We start from the raw sequence: 10,664 nt of genomic DNA on the forward strand, positions 1-10,664 counted from the left end.
CCCAGGTCATTGTACACAAAGTGGTTTGAGGAACCATTTTTTGAGTTTCCTAACTCCCATGCCAACTATTGCATCCTCGGTCAGGCCATGTCTCATGAAGCCTCACCTTTTTGGTCCCCATTACCCTCAAGGACCCTGTGTACATTATCTGGAGTTTGGAAGAGGAAATAGGCCAAACAAAATCTTTCCAAGGTTTTTTTTTCATTCATCTGAAAAATATTGGAGTAGTCTTGTGTCCTTCCTGTGAGAAAGGACGAAGGTGGCCTTTAATGGCCCAGATCATTGCCTTTGGGGCACACAACATTTTCTTCTTTCTTTTTCCTTCCTTCAGATACCACCCGACCTCGGCGTGATAACGAGGTAGATGGACAGGATTACCACTTTGTGGTTTCCCGGGAACAGATGGAGAAGGATATTCAGGACAACAAGTTCATCGAGGCAGGCCAGTTCAATGATAATCTCTACGGGACCAGCATCCAGTCTGTGCGGGCGGTTGCAGAGAGGGTAAGCAAAGAGGAGGTAGTCTGGCTGCCCTTGAGCCACAAAGAAATAAACGTTCAGTCCTCGCATCCACTTGCATTCACACTGTCCCCACACTGCTGAGCAAAGCTCTAGAGTTTCTCCATGCCCTCAGTCATGGCACACGTCTCTGTTGTCCAACTTTCACTGATGCATCGGCCACCAGGGAGGAAGGCCCCTGGGGAGCCCTGGCCTCCTCTTGGTGGTAGATGCTGTGTTCTTCAGTCTTCTTGCCACTGTGACCAAACAACTTGGAAGAAAGATTGATTTTTGGCTTACGGTTTCAGAGGTTTTCGCCTGTGTTAATGCGGGCACAGTAAAGCTGACCTGCTTATCTGCTTAGCAGGAAGCAAAGAGAATCTTGTGTGGGGAGCTTTCTTAGTTTTCCCCTTTGTTTCCTCTGGGTTTCCAAAGCCATGATAGGATGGTGCTACCTATATTCAGTCTGTTTTTCCCCTTAGTTAACCTTTTCTGGGAAGGCCCTCACAGACATAGCAGCGAGCTTCACTAATCTGTAAGGTGGTACTTTAAAAAATATTTATTTTTATTTCATGTGCTTTGGTATTTTTCCTGTATGTATGTCAATCTGTGGGTGTTGTACCCTCTGGATTTGGAGTTACAGTTGTTCACTGCCATGTGGGTACGGGGTATTGAACCCCAGTCTTCTGGAAGAGCAACCAACTCTTAACCTCTGAGCCTTAACCTGATGTCTTTAACAACCAAAAAGAACCATCACAGAAACAAGAAACCTTGGGAGCTTTTCAGGGCCTCTAGAATGTGTGTGTTTGTGTTCTTCTCAGGCTGGGTTTCTTGGGGACCTTTAGCCAGGGACCGGGTGAGCTGATACAGGCCTACTTTTCCAGGGCAAGCACTGCATCTTAGACGTGTCCGGCAACGCTATAAAGAGACTGCAGCAAGCACAACTTTATCCCATTGCCATTTTCATCAAGCCCAAGTCCATCGAAGCACTTATGTAAGTGTCCACAGGACTCAACTGACTCTGGAGAGGGAATAAAGTAGATTTGCTGGGCAGGGGGAGCACAGAGAAAGGTTGAAACCATCTCTGAATGCCTGCTGTTCCTCCTGTTTGGGCGCCTAGGCGTACTCCGCCTTCCTAGTTGGGCTTTTAGCCTTGGAGGTTTTGAGGAGGGAGTTAGCCATGGTGTACTCTAAGGTGACTGTGTAGCAGATTTTTCAGGACACCTAGAGCATTTTGTTGTGTTAGGACATAGGATCTCCCTTGGAAATGCATTGCTTCTGTGTCTTTGGCAGGGAAATGAACCGACGGCAGACATACGAACAAGCAAATAAGATCTTTGACAAAGCCATGAAACTGGAGCAAGAATTTGGAGAATACTTTACAGGTAAGAATCCGGAGTCCTCTGGGCAGGCTGGACACTAGCTCAGGGAGACTTAGAGCTAAAATGCCCAGGGAGCTTTGCAGTCACTGAGCACAGACAGGCACTCAGGTTTTCTGTCAGCCACCAGTTAGCCAGGTTCTAGCACAAGCCACTCCCAGGCTAGGCTTTTGCTGGTTCCTTTGTTTGATCTGTTTGCACGTTCTGTGAGGTTGCGGGTTCCTTTGTCTCCTCCCTCCCTGCTCTTCTTCCTGAATGTTTTTGCCTCCCGTGGTTTGGTGTTGATGTTTGTTGGTGGTTTCTTAGTGTGGTGTTTGAGTTGTGGATCAGTCTGCATGTGTGTACTTTATGAAGGCCAATTCTAAAAGTGGAAAAGATTCTCTTTAAAATACAGCACTTGGTGTCTCTGAGCAGGCTGGTAGTGAATAAATTCAAACTCATAACTTTGGGTTAGCCAAGTAAAATCAGAAATTATTCACACACCAAGGGTCTTTGGAATCGTTTATCATCCATTTGTATGTCCTTGTTTCCTGCACTGACCTCTGACACAGCAGATGTGATGGCCCCTAAGAACTCTGCCTCTTGCCAGAAATTGTGTCTTTCTGCTCTTCCCCTGGGTAACTGGGATTTCCCAACTCTTTGAGTGAAACTGCTTTGGATTATAGGCTGTCAGCCCACAACAGAAGCACTGAGAGCTTCCGTGTCTGGCACGCAGTGGATACTCAAAGTATCTTTACAACCAACACCCTGCCTGCACATTGCTAGTCTCACTGACTCACTGACTGTAGCAGTTGATGTCCAGCCCTGGGCTCCGGGCACCTAGCCAGCTATACTTCTGCACTGAACCCTAGGCAGATAACTCAAGGAGCCAGACCCCGTGTTTCTGTGAGTGTCCATCATGCCCTGGGGGCAGCATAGGAAGGTTGTTCCTAAAGCAGGATGGCTGGGACTTGGGGGCACTATTATGGACCACAGTGGTAATTTATTTTGTTCTCTCTTCACTTTAGCCATTGTACAGGGTGACTCACTGGAAGAGATTTATAACAAAATCAAACAAATCATTGAGGACCAGTCTGGGCACTACATTTGGGTCCCATCCCCTGAAAAACTCTGAAGAATCCCCTCCAACCATTCTCTTGTGAACAGAAGAAATCAAGTCCCTCTTCCCTCCTTCCTCTTCATTCCTGTCCCCACGGGGAGAACAAATGACTACTGTTCTTGTCCCCCTTTTTAGATATGTCAAAAATTGAGTTTTCTAGTCCTGTTCTTTTTTAAAAATGTTGTTTGGTTTTGGTTTATTTTTTGGGATGATGCCATCTCACTCATCATGTGACCGTGCCCATTCCTGCATGGACCTTTCCCGCGCTAGCACAGGTGCAAACCCATCAGAGTTGTTGTTCTCATAAACACCCAGCAGAAGCGCAGAGAAGAGACGAGGACTGACGGAAAGACAGACTCTGGACAACTGCACAGCTTGTGAAGTGAGCGAAACAGCCCACGTGATGAGGTGCCCCTGGGCATTTCTACCCTGTACTGCTGGCTTGCAGCTCTGAACAGTGCAACGTAACGGCTACAGAAAGTATCTTATTTATATATAGATATATATATGTAATTTATATAAAATATATAGAAATTATTATATATATATATTATACACTCTTCTATAATATATATATATATTCACATACATTGGGACTAGAAAAATCTATGGAGATGTCCATCAATGGTACTATGTTATTAGAGAAATGCTTTAATTTTCATATTCCAATCAGATGACATCCTATGTTCCACTGGTTGGGAAGGGGTTGACAACAGTAGTAAGTGCTATACCAAAGCACTTGGATTTGGTCATTCTCTTCAGAGCTAAGGTTTGCTCCAGGTGGGGCCAACCTACAGCGCAAGAGAAGGGGCTTTGGCTGGGAGCTTGAGCTTGGAGACTTGACTGAAAGCAGTTGCTGCCCCTGCAGGGCAGCCATTCCTGTGCAGAAAGAGAGAATGAATGGCTAATGACGCTCCGGATGAAATTGCCTATTGTTCTATGCCGCCTGACGTGTCTGCATGAGAGGTTTCCTTTTTGTTCATTTTTAAGCTGCTGTTAAACCAAAACCATGTTGTGCTACTGTGTCAGCCTTTTCATTATTCCAAATTTTACTTTTACTATTTAAGTGAATGCGTAGAATCCTATTTGCCAGTGTTCTAAAGGCTTGTGAGGTTCGGAAGGAGCCAGGCCTGGGATACAGCAGTAACTCCGGCCTGGCCATCCAGTCAACAGAGGGAAAGCAGGGGCTGGTGAGGGCAGAGAGTACAAGCTGCGCTCAGTTACTATGCTGGACTTAGCTAGGGGTTCCTTCATGGGGCCACTGACAGGCGTAGGGACGAGCTTGCCTTCCAGCTCTGTGCTGGGACAGCGGAAGAGCACCAGGCTTGACCAGCCGTGTAGTGAGTTGAATTTGGGTTCTTTTACTTTGTAACTGCTCCATTTGCCCTACCCCAGCCCCCTCACCAACAGCTGGTAGCTTACTGTTTCTTCAAGAAGAAAGTAGACTTTAATGCTGTAAATTTGAGCTGTAGAGCTAAGACTCGCTTACTGGTGAGCTGTGAAATCTTGTTGCTTTTTTCCCAGAGTCTGATGGCAGTGACTGGTCCAGGTAGTTTTCCTCCCACAGCCAGTGCAGGCAGCAGGTGTGGTCCAGGCCCTACCCCACCCCACTATGCTCCTTTGAAGCCAACGTGCCTCCCTCACCTCCACACTGGAGGGATGACGCAGGGGAGAACATAGAATTGCTTGGCCCTCAACTGGGTTAGGACCATTGCAGGTGACGCAGTGTTGAAGACACTTTAAAGCACTACCAGCCACATTCAGGAACTCTGTTCACAGGTATCCTACCAGCACAATGAGGCTAACTGTGACTCGTGGGGCCCAGAGTCAGAAGAAAGAAAAGGCAGCAGCTTTCCTTTGGGCAGTACACTGGATTGAAGGCAAAGAGGGATAAAGCGACAGATGATTGTGACTCTCATGAGGGGGGTGAGCGGAGAGTGTTGATTCTCTGATGGTAACTGACAGGTGTGAACAATGCTCAGCCCTCCCTCCCTCCCAGGGAAGAAAAGCAAAGATTCAAAGTAAGCATGATAATAGTTGGTTTACCAGTGTTCCTTCCAAGGAGACATATATTTTTTAATAAATGATAGTTGCAATGAACAATGGCTCAGAGACCTTCTTGAAGTAGTCCAGAAGGGTGGTTGGGGCCCAACAGCAGGAAGAACTCAGACCAATGTTTTGTAGTGCTGGGGGAGGGGCAATTGACCAGGCAGTCCTTGAGAAGGGTGTGACCCCAGATGATGCTGGATCCTTTGCTAAAACTAAGCTAAAAGTGTATACTGAGGCTTCTACCCTGGCCTAGAAGCTGCCCTTATCACTCTCAACTGGGGAGGGGCCATGTCCTTGGTGGTAAGATGCTGACAGTTTTCTAAATATTTTGTGTGGTGGAAAATGCTACCATAACAAAGATGCATGCTAGAGAAGCAGGGGCCAGCGGGTGGTCACAGCACTGAGAGGAATGGTAAGAGCTGCCTGCCTGCCTACCAGCTACCTTTCCTACAGTGAAGGTAGGATGAGTCCAGCCTGGAGAGGTCCAGTCGTCCTTGTGGCCCTTAAGAAGTGCTTGAAGCAGGTATTTCTGGCTGTGGCTGACGGCATGCAGGCAGCTCGTGGGAAGAAGCCTGAAGGGGTGCTGCCATAATTAAGGTGCAAGAGTGAAACCCGAAAGGTTGAGCCACCCCTGAGGTGTGTGGGCTGAGCCCCAGGAAGGATGATTGCCCTCTCTCATTTGTGGGGTTTCATGGTATGCACAGAACTTGCCTCGCTATAGTCTCTCGTGTGTTATAAGGTAACCCAATAAAAGGGAACCCCTAAAGAGCTCTGCGGGGCTGAGGAAATTCACTTGGCTTGAAAGTGCACTATGCTGAGACTCTCCTCATAGTTGATGTCCCGTCTACGGGAAGTACAGCTGGAGGAAATTAAGCCCCAGCAGAAGAAAACAACTGAGTAACTTGGAAACACCAAAGGGAGACAGGCCCCCTGGTGTGTGGGGCTGGACTGTCAGCAGGACCTTGTCTCTGTGAAGAGTCAGGGGTCCTCTCAAGTCTGCTGTTGACTGAAGCCAAGCCTGACTAAATTTCTTCACCTCTAACAGGAAGAACTCAAAAAATAAATACTTAATCAAACACAACTTACCAACTTATATCCTACTTTGAAAGTTTGACACTAGCTAGTGAAAGTACACTCTTTACCAGGAGCAAGTGCATATATACTGAGGGGCCAGGAATGAAGCTAACACAAGCACACAGAAGAATGTGGGGTTGAGGACTGACTCAGACAGCCTGAGAAGGGATCTTGGGCTCAAGCAGAACAGGCATTACTAAAGGCTCCCAGTCTTTTCCGACAGGACAATGCCTGCCTGGGTTTAAGCACTGTCTAGACTAAGGAGGCAATAAGATGAGCAGGGGTCCCCAGCATTCACCCTTTCAGGGTAGCCTGTGCTGAGCAGAACCCAGACGAGGCCTCTTCCTCCATGCGGATGGCCTGTCTCCACTCAGTCTTGCCACTCCTCAGGTTTTGTCTGTTGGCTTGGTTTCCAGCTGGGCTTCCATGGCTTCAGTTCCACGAATCTTTTTTTATCCATTCAGTAATTTCCTTGGCACCTCTAGGACCTAAAATTGCCATTGTGAATAACTTCGGCAGCTCAAATTCCAATCTCCTCAAAAGGCTGTGCTTCCATTACTTCCAAGAGAAAGTAAAGCCAGGTCCTGCATGTCTGGACTCCTCAGAGGTGGATATCTATGCTGTCAGAAGCTACACCTTCAACAATGACACCTCGAGTATTTCATGCAGAGCCATCACCACTGGGCATAGTGATTCCCTCTAGTGGGCTTTTCCACATATATGAGACTGCATGAACTGTACGGCCATCCCTCCCTGACTGGCTTGCCCATCAGCACTCAGCCAGGGAGGAACAGGGGCGAGAGGTATGCTGCCTGACTTGTCCACCCCCAGGAGAGGTAACCCCAGAAGGCCCATTACTCTTTGGTGTGTGGCCTATCTGTTAAACCTTGGCCTTTTTCTCCCACAGCAGCCCTTTCTTCTCTAGCCATTTGCTTTCTCTAAAAGCAGTAATCCCCAAACCTGATCTTGACTTGTGGTCTTTCTCTGCCTGGGAATGCCCACTTGCCCACCTTAGTTACCTAGAAGACTCCTTAATATGTCAACACTCGGTACAAGGATCTCATTCGCAGCAGGGCCACGCCCTCTTCCCACAGGAACATGGAATTGACCCTTTGTACATTGACTGACCTCATTCACACATGTGTGCTCCTTCACCAGTTGCCAAAAACAGCTACGAAGGAGATGTCTTATTCTCACTGTTTCCCATGTAAGGAAAGTGAGGCACAGTGGGATTGTGTGGCTAATATGTGACTGTGACAGAGGTGAGCCAAACACAGCCAATGGCTCCAGTAGCCGTGCTCCTAGGTACCTCAGCTGCCTGTGCCTTTGCTGTGCTCAAGACCTCGTCCTGGCCCTGTTTGTGTGCCTCTCTCACCTAGAGCTGTCTGCACTGCTCTTTCACACATGCCCTCAAGTGCCGCCCCAGAGAGTGAAGCGGATAAATGAGCAGCAGTCTGTCTGGACCCTGAGGACAGGACAGACTGACCCCTGCCTGCAGTCATGCTTTACTTTCTGACCTTGTGTCTTCCACTGGGATCTTACCATTTGCTTTCTTTCCATTCACCTTCAACTGCTTGGTCCTGCTCAGCTCGCTCCCCTTCTTTTCACTCTGCTGTCCTGCCTAGAGCTATCTGGCCACATGCAAATGACAACATGTGCTCAACTAAGGCTATCCTTTAACAGCAACTGAGAGCTGTTAGAGGCCAGCATTTACTTCCCCAACAGGAAATTTTAAGACCTGAGAAACTTGACGAGGCCCTGACCTCACTCTTCCCCAGGGGAAGTCATTTTACTATGAGCATGCTCCTCCCCTTCCACTGCCCCCCCCCCAACATTTTCCTACCCCCAGGCTTAATGCTGATCTGACTCCTTGGGTCATCGGATAGACTTTCCAGCCAAAACGTGTCAAATATTTATGACCTTAGTATAGGTCTTTGTCACTATCCCTGCCCCACCCTTATATGTCAGGAGCTGCTGCTCACAGAGCACTTATTGAGGGGCCTTCTTCTTGGTGATAGAAAGACAAGGGCACAAGAACAGCCCTAGTCTGAAGGAGCCTAGGACCTAGACAGAAACAAGGAAGAAATAGAATTTTATATTAAGGCAGAAGGCAATGAAGGAAAAGCCCAGGATGAGGAGTTGTTAGAAAAGGTGCATGTGGGGTTGGGGATTTAGCTCAGTGGTAGAGCGCTTGCCTAGCAAGCGCAAGGCCCTGGGTTTGGTCCCCAGCTCCGAAAAAAAGAAAGAAAGAAAGAAAGAAAGAAAGAAAGAAAGAAAGAAAGAAAGAAAGAAAGAAAGAAAAGGTGCATGGGCACAGCCTCTCTGGAAGTGGTATTCAGATTGAGACCTTTAGTATCTGCAGGCACAAGCCGCCCTATTCAGAATGGGGACGGGGACAGGATTTGCTGAGCACCCTTTACTGTACTGGCTATCTGCTCTTGCGCTGCCGCCGCCTGATAGTTCTTGAAAGCAATGTCGATTCCTTGATTTTTGTTTTTGTTTTTTTTTTAACCTAGGAGCAAGGCCTCTGTCTGAAGTCTTTGTAATTCACATCTCTTCTGTTACGAAATCTAAAAGCTTCAGCTGAAATGTTACCATTCATGCTAATGCCGCTGATTTTTCAGAAGAAAGCCCCTTTTGTACCCTCCTAGCAGTTTCTGCAGACTTGCCCTTCTTTGCATGCTAGCTGTTTGTCCACATGTCCTTCTCCAACTAGACAAAATGCTTCTGGAAGGCCTGGCGTGTATCTGCTATGTGTTTCCATGATACTTGCCCTGCATATTACAGGTGCTGGCTGAATGACTGTTAAAATGTCCCTTTCTGGGCTTCAGTCTTACTTAAAACTAAGGTTTGGGGCAGATGATCTCAAAGCTCTCCCATCTCTAATACTTAAATGATTCAGTAGAATTCTAAAGGGTGTGGCTTTGCCAAATCTTTCACAAAAAGTTCATGTTTTTGTGAACTTTCACTTAAAGCCAATGAGGCAGGTGACATAAAAGTTGTAAGAACTGCTTTTGAAGAAAAGGACAGTCATATGTCTTAGGGTTTTACTGCTGTGAACAGACACTATGATCAAGTCAACTGTCATGAGGACAGCATTTAATTGGGGCTGGCTTACAGGATCAGAGGTTTAGTCCATTATCATCAAGGTGGGAGCACGGCAGCATCCAGGCAGGCATGGTGCAGGCACAGCTGAGAGTTCTACATCTTCATCTAAAAGCCAATAGAAGACTGACTCCCATGTGGTTAGAAGGAGGGTCTCATAGCCTACCCCTAAAGTGACACACTTCCTCCAACAATGCTACACCTCCTAATAGTGCCACTCCAAGCACATTCAAACCACTACACTATACAACCAAACATCACTTGTTGGCAGGCTAGGGGCTCTTCCTTTAATAAGGAGCAAGGATAAAAACGATCCGGAGACTGTGACCAGGGGACATTGTTTCTATGGGCTGGAAGTGGGGTCAAATTCCATAACAGATTGAACAATTAGAAAGCTTTGGGTTAAAACAGATTATTTGAATTTCATGAAGAAGTTGTACCAGGGAAGTTAGGAAATGAAGGTGCCAAAAATACCCATATGCCTGCCTTTGGGGAGATGAAGTGGTTCTTAGCTTGAATGGGGTTACCGAAGCAACGAAAAGGTGACAGGATAGCAATCCTGGGTTAGATTAGCCAAGTTTGAGTCCTGCCCCCAGTGTCCTGCTCGGTTTGTCTTTCTGGTGGGCTTGTGGAGCATGGGTGAGGGGTTAGGTATAGAGGATGACTGACCCCAAAGCAGCACACCACCCAAAGGTCTCACCTCAGGATGAATGATGACCCCCATAGGTGCATAGGTGGAGTACCCTCTACACTATTCTGTTACTGCCTCCAGAGACGGAGAAGTGCATACAACTTCAAGAGAAATGTAAGAAGGAGTGGCTAGAATCTTAGGTGAGGGTCTAATGGCCCAAGCCCACTCCCTTGTAGGAGGGAATGTCCACAGATGCAATCTGGAAGGTGTCTTGCAATGAGGGAGCTGCTTTGATAAGCGTGATTATAGCTGTAACTCCACCCTCTCTAGATCGTTGAGTCTGCTTCAACCTCTCACATGTTCCCCGAGCCTTGGAGGGGATGACAGACATGACTATTTTCTTCCATTTGGCCAAGCATTGGATCACTATGCTACAGCAACAGGCACTTACTCCTGAGTAGCTTGACTAATAATGCCGCTGTAGTAGCTAGTCACTGCAAACACAAGCCTCCTTGAGCAAGGCTGGTAGCTGCAATAATCTATGTGCATAAGCACACATGTTTAGGAGGTCCTAAGCAGGAGCATTATATTTAACAATAACAGTTATTTTCCCACCAGGGCCTATGACCTCCTTAGTCACAAGGTGTGTTCTAGCCTATAGTACCAGATATAAAGTCCCTTCTTTGAAGCCGGCCTTAAATCCAATGCGAGTTGCTAGTTTCACCCATAACACTCTGTGCCACTCCTGTAGCAGCTAGCAATTTTGCCTACAAGGTGGATAACGTAGTCTATAGGGTTAACAGTCTGGGAGTATTGATGACAATCCTCT

The 10,664-nt window shown here is 47.2% G+C and overlaps 1 protein-coding gene across 14 annotated transcripts in view; it reads left to right on the forward strand.

Moving 5' to 3' along the window:
• Dlg3 (discs large MAGUK scaffold protein 3) overlaps positions 1-5,076 on the forward strand; it is a 51,926-nt gene extending 46,850 nt beyond the window's left edge. For 9 of the 14 annotated variants that reach the window (XM_087600605.1, XM_087600607.1, XM_087600606.1 and 6 more), the window contains 4 exons: positions 332-504; positions 1,383-1,492; positions 1,792-1,883; positions 2,885-5,076. In XM_087600605.1, the coding sequence (XP_087456731.1) occupies positions 332-504; positions 1,383-1,492; positions 1,792-1,883; positions 2,885-2,991 (482 nt within the window). In that variant the 3' untranslated portion in view covers positions 2,992-5,076. The remainder of the gene's footprint in view (positions 1-331; positions 505-1,382; positions 1,493-1,791; positions 1,884-2,884) is intronic. The other 5 variants (XR_015646417.1, XR_015646419.1, XR_015646418.1 and 2 more) reach the window with 3 other exon arrangements.
• The last annotated feature ends 5,588 nt before the right edge of the window (positions 5,077-10,664 follow it).

Source organism: Rattus norvegicus, chromosome X, assembly GCF_021556685.1.
Source record: "Rattus norvegicus strain SHRSP/BbbUtx chromosome X, alternate assembly SHRSP_T2T, whole genome shotgun sequence".
In the NCBI taxonomy this organism is placed as follows: Eukaryota; Metazoa; Chordata; class Mammalia; order Rodentia; family Muridae; genus Rattus; species Rattus norvegicus.